General features: G+C 36.4%; 1 protein-coding gene across 2 annotated transcripts in view; it reads right to left on the reverse strand.

Annotated features, from left to right (window-relative positions):
• The window catches only part of TDRD3 (tudor domain containing 3), a 54,632-nt gene that overhangs the window by 13,335 nt on the left and 18,259 nt on the right, over positions 1-23,038 (reverse strand). For both annotated transcript variants that reach the window (XM_031061589.1, XM_031061590.1), the window contains exons 10-11: positions 14,465-15,303; positions 12,403-12,528 (exon numbers count right to left, since the gene is read on the reverse strand). In XM_031061589.1, coding sequence (XP_030917449.1) covers positions 12,403-12,528; positions 14,465-15,303 — 965 coding nt within the window. The remainder of the gene's footprint in view (positions 1-12,402; positions 12,529-14,464; positions 15,304-23,038) is intronic.

Below are 23,038 nucleotides of genomic sequence, written 5' to 3' on the forward strand. Positions count from 1 at the left end.
TATTCTATAAGTACTGTCAGGACCAGCAATTTTTCAACTAATGCCTTACTACACATCAATTAAAGGTACTAGATTTATAATAAAATGATTTGGTAATCCTGAAAAATTTAATATACACTATTAATTTTAATTAGAATTATCTCATTTTCCTCTGTTGAAAATATAAAGAGCCTGAGCTTCAAAACCAGCTGATTTTTAAATGATTCTGCTAAAACCATACACATCCTGAGTTTTGAGTGAAGCAATAAACATTAGAAAGAAAGCAGCAGAAAATTAGTAGATTTTTCAGAAAAAAAAATCAAGAAATGGAAACTAAATGGATGAGCAAGGAAAATAATTACATACTTAATCTGAGACAACTAAAAGCAACAATAACTTAAATAATTAACTTGGAATCAGACATTTCTTTGTACTTCATTGTTTCAACTGTGGAAACAAAGCACTTATTCATTTTCTACATATACATTTCCATAAAACTATGATAATGTAAGCCTGGGGCATGATTATTCCACAGACATATTGCTGGCTTATTGGTTCACCTTAAGGGTATTGCACAGTTTATTCATACTTGCAGTCATTCCCTCTGGCATACATGGAAATAAACATGCAACTCTTACTGTGCAGTTTGTGTGGAAATGGACACACTTTCCTGCAAATTTGTCACTGTGTTCTCAATACAGGAAAAAGCAATGGATGTTAAACATTCCTTACAAGTACATATTTAAGCCATTCAGACCATATCCCTTTCACCAGTGAAAAGCATATTCACTGAGCAATATCAATATCAAACTATAAATATTTAAGGGTTTACTTTCAATTTCTAAAAGAAAAGTTGATACACTAAAGTGAGACATTCTATATAAATTAACACAGAACCAACGGACACATCAGGTTTTCTCCATTCATCCAGAAAAAAACACAAACTGGAAGTGTTTTTGCCGGGCTGGTAATACAGACAGTCCTAAACTATAGCAAAAGGGAATACTTGCATAGACTGGGGGAAAAAATCAACACTCATTTTCTCTGCACAATGTGCACTTCTGAGAAAAACCTTCTATGAGTCCATAGAAGGGTGGAAGGTAGGGGAAACTATTTGCTGTATTGCTGAACCTGTTTTAGCATGTAAACAGAAAGCCCTGCCAACGTAAATTTGACAAAGAAAGCACTCAGTGATGCCATGAGAAATTATCAAATGCTTTCCTGTTAGGACACAAAATCACTATCAAAATCTTAACAGTGAATAAGAGAGCTTTGGTCACACTTTATGTGGAAAAGAAGGCCATGTGCACAACCTCACCCGCGACAGAATTTGACATACAAATCTCAAAGTCCACACAGAGACAGAGGTGTATATTTAGTAAACAAATACCTATGTGAATTGACTGTGAATGACTGACCGCACACAAAAAAAATTAGAAAGTTAAACATGGCAAAATTTATTTCCATAAATATATAGAAAAATTCAAAAGAAATATATATAAAACAACACCTAATTAAAAATGAAAACAAAACTGCATTAGGTAGTGCAGGGATGCAGCAATTTAAAAGAGTCTTGAAACAGAATCTGTCCATGAGACAACACAGAACAGACCCATAAAAAAGACAGTATCTTGACTTGAAAGTCAGGACCACTATATATCTTGTATGCTTTATATTTTAAAATAAAATTTGCCAAATTGCGCTAGGGTCACCTATATTTTAGCTAATAACCATGACTATAAAAAAATACACCATATCATCCTGCAAGTTCTACAATAGGTTCAAAAGATGATGATGGGCAAAATATGCTTATAAACATTAGGAATTTTTATACTGCTACAGGACAGAACAGTTGGTGGCTGGTCACAAATGGTGTTCCCCAGGGCTCAGTACTGGGACCAGTTCTGCTTTATATATTTATCAGTGATCTGGACAAGGGGATCAAGTGCACCCTCAGTCAGTCTGCAGATGACCCCAAGTTGGGCGGGAGTGTTGATCTGCTGGAGGGTAGGAGGACTCTACAAAGGATCTGGATGGGCTGGATCAATGGGCGGATTTTAAGAGGTTCAACAAGGCCAAGTGCCAGGTCCTGCACTTGGGTCACAACAGCCCCAGGCAGCTCCACAGGCTGTAGACAGTGGCAGGAAAGCTGCTCAGTGGAAAAGGCACCCTGAGGTGTGCTGGCTGACAGTGGCTGAACATGATCCAATGTGTGCCCAGGTGAACAAGAGGGCCAATGGCATCCTGGCCTGTATGGGCAATAGTGAGGCCAGCAGGACCACAGCAGTGATTGTCCCTCTGTACTGGGTACTGGTCAGGCCACACCTTGAGTGCTTTGTCCAGTTCTGGGCCCTGGATTCCAAGAAAAACATTGAGGTGCTGGAGCATGTGCAGAGAAGGGCAGCAGGGCTGGTGAAAGGTCTGGAAAAATTTTTTAGCCTGGAAAAAATGAGGCTGAGGGGAGACCTTATCACTCTCCACAGTTACTTTGAAGGAGGTTGTAGCAAGGTGGGGGTCAGGCTCCTCTCCCGAGTAACAAGACGAGATGTGCTCAAGTTGTGCTAAGGGAGGTTTAGATGGGATATAAGGAAAAATATGTTCACAAAAGCCTTGGTCAGGCCTTGGAGCAAGCTGTCCAGGGAAGTGGCTGAGCCACCATCTCTAGAAGTATTTAGAAGACCTGCAGATGTGGAATTTAGGGATATGGTTTAGTGGTGGACTTGACAGCGCTAGACTAATGATTTTACTTGATGATCTTCAAGGCCTTTTCCAACCTAAGCAATTCTATTATCCTAAAGCTGTAATATCCAATCTTCAATGATTTTTACATCTACACAGTAAATTAGGAAAAAAAGAAAAAATAAAACAACCTAAAAAACCTTCCATGTCTAAAAGTAAAACAACTGCCTAATAACCCCATCACACCAATTTACTCACATTCACAAGTATTTCCTTCCCCACTTTGATATGGAAGGAAGTCCATTTCCAGGTTGACTGATGAACTTTTATTGAGTAGCTCTCTCCTTCAACTGGCCTGAACTTGTGGAAGATTCAGCTCTCTCAGTGGGGACTCAGCTTCACTCCTCTCCCTAGACTCTGATGAAACTCTGTGACTTATGATGTGATTACCATCAGCTGGGCCTCAAAATGCTCAGCTGTGAGGATTTCTGATGTAACCTAACATGTGTCTGCCATCATCAAAAAGAGGCTGATTATCCATACAGGGAAAAGAAGTGAGACTGGAATAGGCCAGGAAGGAATGCAAGCAAGAAGAGAAACCCCATGAGCCTGCATCCAATTCTAAAATCGTGCATGGCTTAGTGCAATACAGCATTCAATATCTTGTAAAATTTTACAGTCAGTTGTAGAACATTCAAGAACATTCTCCAGCAGTGTCCTACATTGAAACAGGATGCTGGGGGAGCTCTGTCAAGAAAGGAACAAAGAATATGGCAATAACACCTCTGCTTTCATTTGCTCCTGTATGCCTTGTGACCCACAGTGGATGTCCTATATGAGAACATATAGTCTAGAGGAAGAACAAAAATGACCACATCAGAAAAGAGATTAATAAATTCAAATAGGAAACAATTACATAACTATGCAAACTTTTTCTGCAAACGATTTTATCAACTTGAGCCTGCATGAAATAAGCTCTCAAGATTTTCACTAAGAAGTAAGAAGCAACACTTCCAATTAGGTAGCAAAGGAAGAAAAAACAAAATAAAATACCAAAACCAAAAAACCCCCACAAAAAGAAAAGACCAATTAAAAATAGGCTTCATAAGCACAGGAGAGTCTGAACTGAGCAATGAAATAGTCCCTGATGCCTGATTGCATAACCAAATGTTCCAAGTTGGAAAGTTACAAGATCCTGTCATGTTTGATGTTCAATATGTTTGATATACACATTAAATACACATGGATAAAAAGTCCCTCTGTATAGCCATCATATATTTATGGCTTTTTTATTAACAAACTCACTCTCATTAGAGAAACATGTGTTCCCTTTTGGCAAAGATGTCTTCAACATCAAAAAATAGAACCCACAAAAAACATACAACTCAACTCCCCCAACCTCCCTCCTTATCCCCTTATTCCCCCCTAAAAACAGTCTAAAAGAGTAATTTTCTATGTTCAAGCATTTATGAAGAAAAACAAATCATCTTGTTGAAAAAAACTGCCTTCACGGTAAACTACTTTTTTTAGTTCTTATATAATAAAATACTTATTTTTCTAGATATTATTACTGATAACACCTGCAGGCCATCAAACAAGGAAGAAAAACGCTCCAGCATTCCAGATATTAACCATCCCTGTATAAGGAATCTTCAGTACATTAGGTAACGTATCTATTGAACATATGCTGTTTACATACCCATGAGTAAGATCTGGAATCGCACACACATGCCCCACATACTCCACAGATTATACTCATCATCACTTCTATTCAGTAATACCAAACCAACAGCATCATGTCTCCCTTCCTTAGAAAGCAACCGGTCAGGAATATGCCAATTCCTCTCATTTCCTCTTTAATTAAAATCCTTTTAATTAATCTATGAAATGTGGACAAACTCAGAACATGGGAAAGTGAAGAAGACAGGGAAATCAGGAGAGAAACAGTGATGGCAAGAACAGTCCAGATATTTTTACACAACTAACTTTTTACTCAACATATTCAACCTCAACACAGGTAATATAGAGAAATCCATGCAAAGAATCTTTCAGAATTCTCAAAATGAGATTCTGAATAACTTTAATCACACTAGAGCAGGATCAAAAACTATCTCAAAACAAAATTGCAACTCAGTTTAAAGGAAGATATTTAGTGAGAAATAGTCTCAAAATAACCCAAGGAAAGAGCTCATATGCAGTCTCCAAATAATGAACTGTCATTATATGCAATTACAATTAATAACAAGAGGAGAAGGAGAAGAACAGTGTAATGTTCCAAGAGTCCTGCTTTAACTGCCACAACTATTTTCAATAATTGCAAACCCCAAGAAGAATATGTCCTTAATCTGAAATGTAGAGCTGGTAATAATTAGTAGTAATATTTCCTAGTCTGATGAATATGAAATACTCAAGGTGAAGACTCATGTATTTTACAATGCCTAATGATAGAACCATAAAATTGAAAGCCCCTGGTTTATGCCCACTTGGTAGAAATTACCTCCTCAATTGAAATTTGCCTCCTTTTAGTTTATTAAAAAGTAAAATGCTGTTCTTTAACCACCTTTCGATGTCAGTTACCATGTTTCAGCTAAGGGCTAGTAACTTTCAGAGGAATAGTTAAATTGTGAACATCTATCTCTATTCCAACATGCATACAACAAGTTGAAGTCTGAAAAACTATGCAGCTTCTCAGAGGATAAGGTGCTAAAGAAAAACATTTACTAGCAGTTGATCAGGGTAAGTGGTTTCCAAAAAGTCTGTCTCAAAATAATTCCCCTTAAAAGAAGGCTGGGGAAATAAATAATTACATAAAGAATTATCCTGAGAGAACCTGAAGGTTAAACTGTGTGTAGGGCATGTATGATGGTGTACTGTAAAAGATGCAGTGAAATTTAAGGCAATATTTCCAGTGAGTACAAAAAGTCTCAGATAAGAAAAAATAAGTTTAAGGTAGACTATGAAAAGCAATTTTTGAGTCTAGGAGAACAGGGAAATCACCATCTTGAGAAGATAGAAAGTAAGGCACATCCCAACAAAATTACTGCCTACACCTCAAGTGCTTTCTTAAAGCCAAAAGATAGCCTTTTGTGGAAACTAAAGTCACACTAGTAAAGTTTTAGATTAATTTCAACAAATGTCCACCATCACTCAGGAAGATGAGTAGTCCAAAACACTCATCCTTCATTTAATGAATTGAGTCACTGAATTATTTTGAACCGTAAAATTATTCTAGAGATTTTCCTAACAGTACAAAAGCCAGAGAATTAAAGATATTAAAGTTTTCTCTCATGCAATACTCAGGGACATTTTTTTCCACAGGAATCTTGGAACTAATTAAGTAGACTGTACCATTCTCTTTTACCAGCCTTGGTTTTGTGTAGTCAATGAGAACAGAAGCTATATAAGAGATCCAACCAGGACACATTTATCTACTGCACCTACTTAATTATTCAGTGGGAAAGATTTCCTGCTTTACACACAACACAAAAAGACCACAATGTGATGCCAAGGGCATCCAGGCCTAAGAGCCATAAAGAAACAGCATCCAATCTTTCAAGTAGTTATTAGCCTGTCATAAAGACATTTGAATGGGTTTAACACCTCCATAAAACAGGTAGGCAAAAGCCTTCTCCAGCTTAAAGAAGCAGCTGTAAACCTTCACCATTTAGTGTTTTCAGCACTGCTCTTTACACTGCTGGGGGGAGGTTCAAACACCTTCAGCAAACTAAGAGGAGTTTACCTCTTCACTTACCTGAAATGGAAAGCTATGATCAAGCCCTGAATTACAGTTTCAGGTAATTCAGCAGACACAGAAGCTCTTAAAGCTCCATGACAAAACACAATGTTATCAAACTTGAACTCTGAACTGTCTGCCAGCAAGAATTAACTGCAATCCAAGATCCTGTTATTTTCCTTCCTCAGCTCATTCTTTACTGGAGGAATGAGCTGAGAAAACCTGCAAAGTGGATTTTCAGTCTCCACAGAAAAAAAAAACCTCTAGAAAAACCAGGAATATGTATAATATCTATGTCTTAATAATAATTTTTGCATTCTTTTATCTTTATGCAGAAACACAGTGCAAGATACTGCAGGAAGAGGGAACTAAGCTAAACTATAGGCTTCACTTCATAATTGGTATTCTTAAGGAATTAGAATAATTGTAATCAAAGAATCTGTAAGAATTCCAGCTTGTTTAGAGAACAAGCAATTAAGGCCATAACATATATAAGTGAAACTACATACATACACAGGGAACACTACAATCTTTATTTCCTTCGTACAGCAGTAGAAAACAAAAAAATGTAATTGTAGTGTAAATAGGGTGGAAAAAAGCCTATGACATTACTAAGGAAATAGAGAATGGAAAACAAAGCAAAGACTTACTTGGCTTTGGAAAAATGTCACAAGATAAACACTTAGACTGTACATTTTCATTATTTATTAAGGGAAAGATATTCTACAAAATAGAGAATAAAATTAAGACTTAGAGTTTAAAGTATTATCTTGACTTTATTTTTTTTTCCACAGAACATATTATTAAGTGATTCAGAAAGGTCTTTTCAATGCTTTTCAGTTGTTAGTATAATTTTACATCATTTGCAAGAAAAAAACAAGCAGTTCTTACTTCTACAATAGCATTTCTTTAACTTTTTTTTATTTGGATTAAAATACTTTAAGTGACCCCTGCCACATTGAAGGAACTATTGGAATACAGTGTAGTGTTACATACAGGACACTTAGAAGAACTCTAGAATAGTGGAACCTAAATGCAGTTTTATTATTAAAAATATCTATGAATTGCATACCTAGGACATATTTTTCAGGCACTAAGAAAAACAATAAGCAGTTCTAGTGTTCTTAAATGTATTTATATTGGTATTGTATGCGATTATTGTAAAAAAAATCCCCACTACCTTTTTGGTTTACCTAATGTAAAACTCAGTTTTATCTTCTACTTCTAGCCATCAGAAAGATAAATAGCTGCATGTAAGGTGTCAGAGAGACTGAAAACTTACAAGAACTCTGAGCAAACTGCATAATGGATAATCAATTATTATACTTTTTTCATTAAGGTGGTAAGCACAATACATTCTGAGAATGTGAGGCAGAGTTGATCTACAGTTAAGAACAGAAAACAAAACAAAGCCAAAAACCCACCAAAAAAACCAAACAAACCAAAAATCACCTATAAAGGTTGCCAAAAGCAGACCAGAAGCTGAGGTGCTTAAATAATATGTAATGTCATCAAAATAAGGTCACTGTGGTATTTTGGCTGTTCTTTCAAGTGACTAGCCAAGCAACATTTTGCTTTGCTTTTTTTTCTTCCTCCCAGTGGTATACTTTCATCCATTTGTATTTGTTGGACAAAAAATGAAATTCAACATGAGTCCTAAACAAACAGTACTGAAACAAACAATAAAGAATAATCACTTCTAAGATAGGCTAGCTAAATTTATGCCTTGATAGAGTTCACTAAATCTTCTCTCGGTATCAGCAACTCTTTCAAAAAGGAGTCTGAATTACAACGCACATATAGTGTATTTCTACAAGTTTTCAGTACAGACATTTAAGATCAAGAATCGTGTAATCACAGAATATGCTGAATGGAAGGGACCAACAATGATCATAGAGTCCAACTCCTGGCCCTGCACAGGACATCCCAAGAGTCACACCATGTGCATGAGTGCACTGTGCAAATGCTTCTTGAACTCTGTCAGGCTTGGTGCTGTGACCTCTTCCCTGGGGAGCCTGTTCCAGTGTTCTCTGGGTGTAAAACCTTTTCCTGATATCCTCCCCTGAATCATGCTATTTCATGCCACTTTCTTGGGTCCTGTCACTGGTCACAGGAGTGAAGACATAGGTACCTTCCCCTCATAAAGATGTTGAAGACCCCAACAAGGTCTGCCCTCAGTCTCCTCCAGGCTGAACAAACCCAATTACCTCAGCCACTCCTCACAAGGCTTCCCCTCAATGCCCTTCACCCTGCCTGCTGATCTCCTCGGGATGTTCTCGAATACTTTAATATCTTTCCCACATTGCTGCACACAGCACTCGAGGTGAGGCCACACCAGCGCAGAGCAGAGCAGGACAATCCCCTCCTTTGAGTGGTTGATGATGCTGTATCTGATGCTCCCCAGGACACAGTTGGCTCTCCTGGCTGCCAGGGCACAGTGATGACTCAACTTGCCACTGACAGGATCCCCAGCTCCCTTTCTGCAGCACTGCTTCCAGCCCCTCATTACCTAGTGTACACACATCATCAGGGTTGCCCCATCCAAGGTGGAAAATCCAGCACTTGTCCTTGTTACACCTCATAAATTTGGTGACTGCCAAGCCCTCTGATTTGTCTGGGTCCCTCTGAAGAGCATCTCTGCCCTCAAGGGAGTTGACAGCTGCTCCCAGTTTGGTGCCATTAGTAAACTTATTCCTTTGAGACCTATGTCTAAGTCGTTAATGAAGATGTTGAAGGGCACAGGGGCTGAGTATGAAGCCTGCAGAAGCCCACTAGTGACCAGTCACCAAAACTCTGATGTCACCCTGTTCACTACAACCCTTTGCACCTGACCTGAGACCCAGCTGCTCACCCACCACATAACGTGATTGTTAAGCTGTGGGCTGGACATTTTGTCCAGGAGCATACTGTGAAAGACAGCATCAAAAGCTTTACTGAAATCCAAAAAAATTACATCAACTGTCTTTCCTATGTCAGTTAGGTGGGCCACCCTGTCATAGAAGGAAATCAGGTTTGACAAGCGGGACTTTCCTCATACAAAGCTGTGCTGGCTGTGACTGATGAGTGCATTGGCCTCCAGGTGTTTTCCAATATCCCCCAGAATAATCTTTTCCATTATTTTACCAGGCACTGAAGTGAGACTGAGAGGTCTGTAGTTTCCAGGCTCCTCCTTGACCTCCTTGAAAACTGGGAGAGCGCTGGCCAGCTTCCAGTCAGCTGGGACCTCTCAGATTACCAAGACCACTCAAAAATCATTGTGAGAGGTTTTGTGATTACATCAGCCAGTTTTTTGAGGATTCTTGGATGAATCCCATCATGCTCCATAGATTTGTACAGATCCAGCTGGATGAGCAGATCTCACACAATTCCAGAGTAAACTGGGAGTTGATGATTCTCTCAGTCATAGTTCTCCAGCTCAGGGCACTGAGGCTCCCTTGGTCCATCACCCATGTTGAAGATGGAGGCAAAGAATGGCTTAAACACCTCTGCCTTGTTCCTGTCCCTGTTTGTAAGGAGACCATCCTCATCCTGTAATGGGCTGATGTTATTTTTACACTGCCTATTGCCATTAATATATTTGAAAAAACCCTCTTTTTTATCGCCCCCCACACTTCTGGCAGCATCAACTCCAACTGAGTTTCAGTTGAATAAATTTTCTCCCTACAGTGGCAAGCAGCATCTCTGTACTCCTCCTATGCCACCTGACCCTGCTTCCACTGGGCATACACCTTCCTTTTTGCTATATTTCCAAGAGAAGATTGCTGTTCAGCCAAGCCAGCCTTCTGCCTCGCCAGCTTGACTTCTGACTTTTGGGAATTGCCTGCTCCAGTGCCTTTAGGAGGTGATGTTTAAAAGTATTGATGGACCCAAGCACCTGCAAAAGGGACTTTACTTAGCTATCTGGAAATTATGTGGAACAACTGAAATAAAAATCAGCATAATATTTCCAGAAATATATGCTCCTTGGGGCCAATAGCATTGATCAGTGAAAGAAAAGTAATTATTGAAGTCAGTTTAAAGTCTGTTTTGTTCTCTTGTAAAGAGGAAATACACCCAAGTTACTTGAAATTTAAGTCAAAGAACTAAGCAGCATTATAACTTCATTTTGCATTTGTGCATGCTATCTAGATTTATATATAATAGGAACACTGAGACAAAGAAAAATGGCCAACGGTGTTCAGCTTAAAAGACAAAGCTGAGTATCAATGAGTGATTAAGAACTGCAAATGCATAATGAGGATTATGCTTAGCACCCAAAAAAGAAAGAATTGAAGAGGTAGGTCCTAATCAACTTTCTTCCACAAATATCCTACAGCTGCAAGGACCTTCTAGCAGCAAAAGAGCAATTTGTCAGAAAACAACTCATTAAAATGATGTTTACTGTGAAGATGTTGATTGGCATTTATCTTGTGTAACTGTAATGATCTGAAATGTCATTGTTTGAATTTATGTAACCAGGCTACCTTGAGAGAAAAAAGAACCTTGAGAAAGGTATTTTTCACTTTTGAATGGACTGAAAGTCCTTCGAAATTCCTCTTTTGTCTCCAGTAATAACAGAGGAAGCCTCAATGACTCAATCAGGATGCAGCATGATGTCAAGACTATGGTACTTACTGTCAGAATTGCCTCTCCATACATTGTGCCACCCTTGGGTCAGCTTCAACAAACTAACTCTGAAATAAACTAAGACAACCTGGGGGAACAAAAATGTGGTCCATTTCATTCAATTTCATCCTGTGGCTACATGACTGACAATCCAACAAGGGAGGAGAGGGATGAGGAAGAACACATGGTCAGACATACGCAGAAGAGGCAGGGAAAATGACCACCTCACTACTAGGATCAAGTAGGAAACGGCACCTCACTACCAGGATCAACTTACTAGGCCAAGTTCTTAGACTGTGAGAGCTAACATTCAGTGGCTTAAAGTAAAATAAAAGCCACTCCTCAAAACTGTAATCAAATGAAGAAAAGTCTGATTAGTAACCCAGAAAAAGGGTTAAAATAATACAATCATACTGTAAGTAACTAGCATCTTACAGATCAGCTAGTAGAACAAAAAGAAGGCAGGATAAAGGGTTACTTTTCATACAAACAACAATGCATCAGCTGGGAGGAGTTTCAGGTATCTTTTTAAGTATAAAAAGGCCATCTCAGAGGCAGCTCAGAGCTACAGGCAACAATACTTGTTAAAAGACCACTGGGAAACAGGAGCTGACTGTTCAGCCTCTGCAGCAGCAGTAACATGGTTCTATGACCCAAATGTAAGAACTTAAAATAAGCACAGTCAACTCATCATAAAGGAATCAAAATGCAGATGTATATTTTTTGTGTAGCCTTTTATAGTAAGAGTAAACAGCAAAGAATTGTGCATTCCTGATATTTTTTTAATTGAAATGTATCTCTGCTTCCATGATATTCACTAATAAAGCCTTTTAAAATTTCCAATTTCCATAAGGCTAATACATTCTAAACTTCATAAAACAGATTTTGATGCATACATGACCACTACAATATTTGGCAAAGAAGAAATCATCGAAACAAGAAGCAAATCATGATACAAAATAAAGGGATACAGATGTGTATTTTTAGTCATACATACACATGTAGTGAAAAGCTTCAGAACATATGTTTTAAATGACTATTTCCTAACCCTTACACAACAACATACAATGTACATGAAATAAAACAAAAAGTTGGGTTAAATAGAATAAGTAACAACTTTTAAGAGAGAAAACATGCATAAAACTGTTTGGTTGACAGATCAATTATTCATTTTCAAACAATACAATTGAAATTTATTATACAGGAAGAATACCACATTGTAATACATGTCTATCAGGTTTCATATAGACAAGTAAAATCAGAGATTTTGTGCGTGTACTTTGCAACAATTTTTCTACACATGTAGGTAGCATTCTTTGCATGAGTAGGCATTAATTAGTTAAGAGTTACATATTTTGTACAGACTATGTAGTTTATATTTTTTAATACAATTTGTTATCACATACCCATGTGTCTGCATGAACAGGCCTGATGTTGCTGAGAAGCACCTCTTCATAATTTCCATAATCACTGAATTTAACAACAGCAGTTGTCCCAGAAGAATGGAGAGCTTCAATTTCTGCCCGGTAGAACTTAAAAGAGAAATTTTCAAAGGTCACAAAATACAACCAGAAATATCACAAATACTTAAAAACTTCCTTTTCATATATGTCTCTCTGTGTCTGTATATATACTTAGTCTTAGTCAGCATTATATTTTGTTTTAAATTTGTACCAGATATGAAACCAGATATCTTAAAATTCCACATGGCAGACTCCAAGGACATGGCAGAATGTATTTAGAGTACTCATTGAGAAGATACACAGCTTATTTAAGTAGACTGAGCATTTAAAAGACCCATTTTCATCTCCCTGAAAGCAGAACAAATTCATCACTAACAGAAATACTGCTGTATACAGAGAAATGCTATTGAAAGATGTTTACTTAAAATAGACATCTGTAAGTGCTTATTAGCCATATACTGATATGGCTTGCATGTGTGTACTTGCATACCTATGTTATCACACAATAAAACATGATAAAAATATGATGAAACTATGATAAAACTGCCTCTTCATAAAGTCCTTTTTCTAAACACAAAACTTGTTTTTTTTACATTTATGCAAATATAGCTTTCTTGAAGGTATTAAATCAATTTTATCTGACTGAATGAAAAAAAAAATCACTGCCTCCTAAATGGTAAAGCTTAGTACTGTATTTTATCATGACATTTTAGAATTGTCTTAGAAGTGAGTAGCAGCATTTACTTAAACTATCAAGAAACCAATTACTTGCCAAAACACACCTTCTAATCTGCTGAATACGTAACAGTCTGGGATTATGTCATATGTATTTATCTGGTAAGATTTGTACTTTCAAAAATTTCAGGATCTCATTTCAGAGTAATGCAAGTACTCTGAAAATAGGAAACAATTCAGTAATATGCCATTATACTTCATACTAATCCGTCCACTCAAGCTCCATATTCCTATTTAAGGGCGTCAACTGACTATGGGTTGCCACTACCAAAAATCCTACATGGTTTATCATTGGTTTTAGTCATACCAGCAGAAAGAGAAAAATAAAGTTATGCTACTGAGCTAATGCAGACCAAAAAAAAAAAGAAAACACTTATAATAAATATAATAAATTTAACAAAAAATTCTTAAATCCTTAAAAAGTAGAAAAAGGTGTGAATAAAATGTACTTAAAGAACAACAATATTTAAGGTAGTTCTCAGATTATCAGAAAGGGGTACAACCCAAAGAAACTACCCATGAAGAGTGGCAGACAACTCTTGAACAGGTGATGACAAATCAAAGAAAACAGCCTAAAACTTTCTTAGCAAAGGAAAAGATAGCAAAATGTCCTCCTGAAAGAGAAATCTCATTAATGGGGAAAAGAGCTGAAAATAAAGTATTTAAACTTTTAAAAATCAGTAATACAAATCTATCATGCAGTATAATCAATTTGTCCACAAATTCTTTAGCTGATAGCACACAAGTGCTAATCAAAATTAAGCCTTTTGCTGTTTCTGTTCTGTAATGATTGAAAGAAAACTGGCAGGCTTGTTACAGCCCCATTCCTGCAGACTTTATTCTTTCTTTGTACTGCTAAAGGTTGCGTGCTGACTTGTTCCAGAAAAAGGTATTACACATCTACCATTATAGATATAGATAGCACAGCATCCTGGGTTTGTTCCTCAGCACAGAATATGGGCACCAAGATCCACATTCATCCCTTCAAATTTTCGTCACTGAAGTCAAATGCTTCAGTAAGGAGCTTAAGACATCCTAAACCCCATGTACACAGCAGAAACAAGGACTTGATTTAGGGACTTAAAAATTTTGTGCAGTGAATGCAAGTGACATACACCATAAAACAGAGCATGGAGCTAGGCAAGAAGCACACTACACACCTATGAATGAAGGCCATGTCTCTCTGGTAGTGTGCTAAATATCTCCCACACATGCATAAGAGAACATGAGAGGTACAATTTGTGATAGTTCTCACTTAGCAAAGGCATACCTTGTTGTCTTCCCAATAAAGAGCAAAGCATTCATCCCCTGGTCTCCAACTTTTTCCATACTCCATGTGACTTGATGGTTCCAGTATTTTCTCTGGTTTGATAGGCCCAGTTCTCTTTTTGGGACCAGTGTTGTAATACAACATTTTATCATCAAAAGATGGGATCACAGTGGGTCCTGACGATTTAATAGGTCCTACTCGTCTTCCTTTCTGATGATGTTCAGTATCTCCATTTGGTACAGCAATAAAATTATCAGTCCTACTTGGATTTTGGTAATCATTATTAACACCAAAATGTTGCTCACGTTTTACCATAAAGGCTTCATTACTTATTGTTCGTGCCTTCCTATCACAAAAATTTTCAGAATTGTGTGTTTGGTTTTCCCTTTTCCCACGTTTCTGGTTATTGTTGTCTGTCACATCTTGAGCAGCAGAATTTTCCTTGAATTCTGAGAAAGACACTCCTTTTCCTACTCTGTTTTGCATGTTGTTATCCCTTTTTTTGAAAGTAATATCACTCTGGTGAGTGGTTATTTGATAACCCAAATCCTTTGACCTGTCATTTCTAGGATAATGTCTGTCACTTTTATTTTTTTCATCTGTCCAGTGCTCTAAAGAGCTGTGCCTTTCAGGACCTCTGTTTCTTGGTAACCCACCACTTTCCAAAGCCTGCCTTGAATTCTGAAAATCCTTTTGAAAACGAGGAGGTTTCTCATTCCTTGGTTGTCTCATGTCATTGCGGGAAACGTGTCTCGAATGATTCTCTTTGATTCCATTCTGTTCTGTATTCATAACTTTGTGCTGTACTTGATGTGTTGGCTGAAATTGCAATTTTGGTTCTACAAAGGAAAAAATTATTTCAATTAACATATTTCACACAAATACATTTTAAAAATACTGTTTCAGACTCTGATAAAGCAGAAGTATTCTTCAGAAATGTATGCACCTTTGTGACATGGAAATGGAATGGTACACACAGAGAATTTACCAGACAAGACAAAGGAAGACATTTGAACTGCAATTCCCAATTATCAGAAAATATACAGTACTCTGGGCTGTACTTAAAACCAAAACACCTATGAACAAGAGAAAAGCCAGGCATAAATTTCCAAGAGACTACTCACTCCTCCCTATGGACAACCCACTTGAGTAAGAGCCCTTTAAGAAAAACAGAATTCCAAGGTGGAGAAAGGAGGAGAGAGGAAAACGAGGAGGAAAAGGGAATACTTCTAATCTGAATTGAAACTTTCTGTAAAAATATTTTGTTAATAGTTATTCAGGATAAAAGAGAAGAGGCAAGAATCAGAAGTGATAACAGCAGCAGAGCTGGCAAAATGTAGATAACAGGAATAGTACCAAAGCCCAGGACTCTGGAGACTCGGATCAGTGAGCCATAAAAGGACCTTCTCAAGCATCACCTTTAAGAGCTTCAACCAGAACTCCTAACTGATGAGAATAAAGACAAGATTATCATGAATATAAGTAAAGAGAGGAAACATGCTATGGCCTGCTGGAGAGGAAGGGAGCTGTGGATATCTGTGGAACTTCTTATGGAATTATGAGCTTTTTAGGCAAACATGAAATTTTTAATGGGGTTCTTTAGGTGAAAAGCAAAAGGAGGGGAGAAATGAAGATGAAGCCAGGGGAAAATACAGAAGAAATGAGATTAAACAGGAGAGCTGCAAATAAGTAGGTTCCTGGTCAATACAGTCCTGTATGTGATCACTGTAACCTGTCTCATCTCCTTATTAAATTCTCTTTCTAAATTCTCTGTCGTGTATGAGAGGGAACATGTTTTTAAACTGGCAAATTTGAGGGAGGATAAGCTGGTACCTGGGACAAGGAACAGTGAAAGAGACCATGAACACAGGAAAGACCATGGGTCTCGAAGTCCATCTGCCAGGGAGACTCCAGGTCTGGGCTCACACAGTGGCCAGAGCTGTATAAAGTACATCCATGTAACCCCCTACGAGCTCCAGGCTGTAGCAGCCAATAAGTTGGGCCAGAGGAAAAGTGGGTACCACAGGTCAGGGGTCTCCTGGCCAGGACAGACTGACATGGCTGTGTGCGTGCTGGTGGCTGGGTATGAGATCTGCCAGCAGACTTTAGATCTGATGGAAAAGGAAAACATAAACCCATTAAAGGGATTCATGTTTATATGAGCAATTTTGTGCTATGTGGGCGGTTGCAAAGGTGCCATTTTCTTGCTTGTGTCCATGAGCCTGGTGTGTGCATGGGCCTTGTGAGACTGTGCAGCCAGGCTCTCACACATTCCCATGGAAAGGAATGTTACCACTAGAAACAATGAACGCTAATACCTGACAGCGAATGAATCAACTTTCATAATTACATGCAAGATGGCAAGTTAAAATTAAAATGTAAATTATACCTGGTTTATTTTTTTATAAAAAACCTTTCAAGCACCACATGATTAGTAGTAGCTCACAGAATTTTTATCAATTTAATTTACTAAATTGCCCAATAAGAATCTAGCTCAATTTTTACATATATTTGATGTAGCAAAACTTACAGAAGTCACATTTGCTTTACTAAAATTACTTAGTGTTTTTGTTTTTTAACATGGCATAAACTAATATAAGGCTTAGCTTGAACATAATCTTGGTTAAAATACATTTTACTCTATAATATATTACTCTGAAACCCATCACATTTTTAATGCATTACATGTAAATATATACTACTCAGAAACAAGAGTTTCATAAATATGCATTTTCTTTTTAAAAATGCAAAGATTCCTTTAAATCTTGTATAATTAATTTTTTGTTAGAATAACACCTTTAAAGTAAGTAGCTATTTATTTTTTCTTTACAAATGAGACCTAACAATACTGTTTGTCTTTACATCTGTAACTTTTTACTAAATAGCTTCATTACACTTTTCCACTTCTGTACAATACCAACCTTACAGACTTCTTATAATCTAGAAAGATTTAACTTCCAAATTAATTATACCTCTTTTCTTCTAGTAGTAAAATGCTCAGGCTTCCACTCTTCCTATGCCCAACCTAAGCTCTTAGGTCTATTCCTAATGTTAATTACACACAAAATGACTGAACAGTTCAATGACCCCTGAATGTTTACTCCCTTGTACACACCATTACATAAAAATGCGTATAAAATGATAACCTAATTCACTTATAAATAATCTTATTTAATATTCTGTAACATTAATTAAAGTCTGCTCCAACAGAAAAAAAAATAGGAATGGGTTCATGACTAGACTGGGCATGGTAATACTTTCTTAGATGGCAGGATATTAGGTTTGACTTAAACTCAAAACTTTTCCTCTTAAGGGCTGTCATTTGCTCTTTTTCTAAATAAATAAACATTTCCTGAGCTGAGATGGGTAGTGACAGTACTTAGTACATACAAGGTACAAGGACTCTATACAAAAATGCATGCAAAGCAGTTAAAGTTTAGTTAAAGCCTCAAGGAAAACTCAAAACACAGATATATTCTTCTATAATTCAAAAGTTTACTGAAATTTCTATTCAATTTCATAACACATAATGAGTAATTTTAGCTATTGTCTACACAAGACAATGTGATCATAACAAAAAAGCAACAAGCTGATTTGAAAGTGTGTTGCATCCTTTGATTACAGATTAATTTTTTTAAAAATAGTAGTGGAAAGTTAAAATAATACTACATGTTAGACAGCAGGTAAAGTGACTAGGGAATTTCAAAACAGTGAACATGGTATTTTTTTCTAGGTCTCTTTACTGTGACATACAAAGGCTGACATGAAACACCTGAGTTTTTTTAGTCTAAGCCTAAGGCATGCAAAATCACATAAACTTCTGTTTTTTATAGAGGTGCAGTTCTTGTGCTAAAAGCTTTCCTGGGGACTGCACCATACACAGCAGCCTTAAATGAGCAGGGCACATTAACTGATTGATTGACATTCAAGCACAAGTCACTTGCAAATGGAAACAGCCAAGTAACAGTAAATGTTACTTTGTCAACAGTAGTCAACAAAAAAAGCCAGGAGATTATAATAATACTGGTTCTTTGTGTATTTGTGCTGTCTGGTCTGATCACCAAAAAGTGAAGGGATTCTAAATTTTCTTTATGAGAAATAAGGACCAAAAAAAGCATCAAGGGATCCCATTCACAAGTTGTCTACCACAGCTGCTTCTACTTCCTGCCTCACATCCAACAAACCATTAGCAACTGTTCCCAGAAAAGTAATGCCTCCTACAGGGCTGTAACAAATATTAATTTAGCATTTAACAAGAAGATGTAGTAAGCTACTCTCCAACAGTGGGATAGGTTAACCCAGTCACCATAGTTGCAACCAGAGGTTTGGGAACATGGTCTGGAAAAAATCATCTCAGAAGTTCTGAGATGACAAGTAGCGTTTGTCAGCCTGGAACCCTCACTCATTCACTCACTCACTCTACTCATTTTGGCCTTTGTAAGCGATGACGCAAGAGGACCCTACAGGACCAATCACATTCCCCTGATTACAAGGAACCAGCAGGACCTGCTGCACTTGGAAATCCCAGCCAACACAATTCATAAAGCACTGCTCAATGCACAATGGAATTTAAAAAGTACAGCTTCCTGTGGTCCTCTCCTGTGGATTTTATCATGTTTAATAATGTGGCTAAATTCAATGAGCATGGCCCTCCCACACTGCTGGCAATGTTTTGGGTTTCTCCTCTCAGACTGAATACTTTTATGTAACTGTATGGAAGTGTATCTTTGAGACAGCTACCTTTTATGTAACTAATACTTTTATGTAACTGTATGGAAGTATATCTTTGAGACAGCTACCTCCAGGGCATGTTCCATCTTGTATTGACCAAAAGATTTAAAAATTATAAGATAATTAGTGATACATTTGCACACACTTCATGTCATGAAGTAAAATTCCCATTACCCAATAGCTTTGTCAAATTAAATCAATATCAATTCTTTCTAAAATGTAGCAACACTGAGGAACAGGGACCTGAGTGCATGTTTCTGTTGAAACAAACCAAATACAAACTGAGAAGAGTTATAATAAAGAAGTGAACAAAAAAATCCAAAACATTTTGCATTGTATTTACTACAAACTTTAACTAACTGAATTAAAGGACTAACAAAAACTGATAATTTTTATTATTCTTTAAAATGTATGAAATTTACTATATTTGTCCCTTTTGCATTTAAAGACAAAATAAAAGTACAAGCCTTGTAACATATATCATCAATGCTAACATACCAGTACAACAAATAAAAGTGATTTTCTTGATAGTCACAATTAGCTCTGACTAAAGTTCAATTTTTAGAAGAAATGCTGAATAAGAAACATGGCTATTATTCAATTTGGATCTCTTGTCCATAGCATTCCCTGCTTGTTGAAAACATGGCTACTGCATGGCAGATTTCAAATGTTACAAACTTCTTTTAACTCCAAAAAGTCACACTGTTTTCCCCCCCCCAAGCTCCCTCACTCCCAGATATTCAAATAAATTGTGTGACCACAAAATGAAACAAGTATTTTTAATTACATTGTATTGCATTACCAATTTATTTCAAACCTTTAATTTATTTGGGACTAGATAAAGAATAAAGTTCATTATTCATTAATACTATAGCCAGAGCTCTTGGTATCATCTTATTCTCTCTGATAATCCTTGTGTTTACTTATTTAAGCTGCCAAAGATAGATGAGTTGTTCCTCATAACAAAAGAAAACAACAAGGAGATTAATGGAAAAAATCTTTTGTGTTCAGTAGCAGAAATTAACTAAGTGCAAGCATAGGCAGCTAATTGAAAGCAATTTTGTCTTCTATTTGTGTTATCTCTTGCAGTCAGGAGGTTTCTCTTGCCAAAATTCAAATTACTTAATTTCAACACAGAAATACTTTTGTAGGAGCCACCAACTATTCAGAGTAATAAATAAATAAATAAATAAACATGCAGTTTAAAGTTAAGGATATTGTTTGTTTTAATTCTCTGCATTTCATTTAAATAATGTTTAAAGCATGCTGTGTTTTACAATTAAAGAGCTAGCAGATCATGGAGTCAGATATTTAATACTTTTGATAACTGTAATGACTTAAAACAATATTTCCTTAATGGAAAAGAGGAGATAAAACATAAAAACATCACAAGATATCATTTATGGGGCAAAACACTAACATGCTTTCTTGTAACTTCTTAAAAAAAAAAAAAAAAGCAAACAACAAGAAACTTAGTGTGCTGTTTTCACTTTTAAAAGGAATATAAGTACCTCCTAAAAAATACAAAGGTATTTCAACTCATAAATGTTTTTCTACTTGGTCTAAATGCAAGTATGAAAAAGTACCAAATCAAAGAAAAAATTCAACAACAGCTCTGCAGCTCCTGTTCAGAAATAGAACCACCCAGCCAGAAGTGAATTTAGAAATTCTCCACACTACTAAGGTTTCAGGTGTAATTAGAAACAGTAGATAAGAAAAACAAGGAGGGATGAACAAAGCAAATCAATCTTCTGTGTACTTGAAAAGACAAACAATTCTTTTTTAAGACACTTTCCCCAGATCACATAAGATTTTGAAGAAAAAGTGGTGTACAGGATTAAAAAATATTGAAAAACAGTTCAGCAAAACCACATTTTGCTTTTTGGATTGTCCAACGACTTCCAGTCATTTAGAAGGAATTACACTCTGCCTCAAGTGTGTAGGACTTTAATGCTTGCAATAATGAAATATTTAATATTTAATATTAAATATAGCCATCCCAGGTAATCATCTGCTCCTAATCATACACTAAACACATAATAGTTGAGACTTGCTCATATATTCAAAACCACTGTCCCTATAAAAACCCCTGTCTTTCTCAATACCTTTCTCAAAAAACAATATGAGATTTTAGAGACCATGCAGGACAGCAAGGTGCCAGAAATACTGCAGAACAATCTATCTTCTTTTATATGTAGTACAGCACACTGTTTGGTGAATATAAATGGAGAAAAACCTGCCAGCCTGGGCACTCCTTAGTGTATTACTGTGCAGGAAAATCAATGAAGAGACACTCCTGGCTTTGTAACATTACATATTTGAGTTGTTTCGATCAGTTTGTCCAATGTGCCTTTCAATTCTGACCAAATACTTTTCTAATTCTAAGTGAAACTACGTTTCTCTACTTCTCATAGATGACAGGATCAAATTAAATTTAGGAGGTACGAGTTACATATATATATATATATATCCCCTGTTTTGTGCAGACATTTGGATGCAGACTTCATGACTGAAGAGTCCACAGTGCTAAGTATGGTCACTGCAGATAGATCACTCAGCAAATACTTTTAAAACCCCTGTCATCTCAGTTTGAATGGAATTTAAGACAACTAATAATTAAGAATTTAACTGAAATTCTTTTCAAAGGCAGAGGCAATAAAACGGCAGAAAATTAACTTTCAATATATGATTTTAAGGATGTGTTTGAATTCATCAGACTGCAGAGTTTTTCTCAAATTTAGCAAGGAAAAAATTACTTTTGAAAGTAAAAAATATATACGCTTATGTATTTCCTGAAATATCTACTTAAAAGTCTCTGAAAGCAAAACTACAACCTGGCATAGGAACAGAGATGCAATCCTATGGGCTATACTCAGTAAGAAAAATAAAAGCTAAGAACATGAAACTAAGCAACCACTTCAAAGCCTTACAATGTACATCTATTTTTTCAGAAAAAAGGAAAGTAGAAAGATTGAAAAGAATTTCACAAAATAATCAGAACACTTTCCAAACTCTTCAAAAATGCTAATAAGTTAGGTTTCGGTTTTTTTCAGGAAAGTATGGTTCAGGAATAGTACACTGGATTACATATTGATTACTCAGATAAAATGAGAAAAACCAACATAGTGATAAAAACCATAAAAGCAAAAACCCTGTGTGCCATGCTAGGAAATATGGCAGAATCTCCGGTAACTCAAGGAGTATAAAACCTTTAAAAATTTTAATAGAATTATGTTTTTCTTCTTACAACATTTATGGAATCCTTTTATCTTCATTTAAGAGGAAAAAAAACTCACAAAAGTGATCTGCATTTATCTTTAAAACACAGTATCAAAGATTAGAAACTGAAGTAAATGTAATAAATATATCTGCTTTTTTACTCACATAACACTATGCTTTATTGTCTACATACATGCACTAAATCCAAAGGATCATATAAGTATCCCTAAGCAATCAGTAGTATCATTTTAAAAAAGGCAATTCACTCATTTCAAGAGTCTTGATAAACTACTATTACCTACTTACTACAAAAACACTGACAATAAGAAATGTATATACCCCACAGGGATTATTTCTTTTATTTTCCTTTAAATGTCTTTCAGACAAACATAAAAGCCTTCTGTAATATCTCAATATAAGCACAAAATGTATCCAAAGAAAAATCAATGCTTGCAGTAAGCCAAAACCACTACCACTGTTTTCATTTCTGCTCATTGTAAAAAATCCAGTGCATCTTTGGTAAGTAAAATGAGTTGCCAAGAAATATCTCAAATAGCATACCCTATATCTGCTTTATGAAAATGTGGTTATATTCATTACCCGACCAGTTTACAAAATTGAATC

Source organism: Geospiza fortis, unplaced genomic scaffold (assembly GCF_000277835.1).
Source record: "Geospiza fortis unplaced genomic scaffold, GeoFor_1.0 scaffold191, whole genome shotgun sequence".
NCBI classification, from domain to species: Eukaryota; Metazoa; Chordata; class Aves; order Passeriformes; family Thraupidae; genus Geospiza; species Geospiza fortis.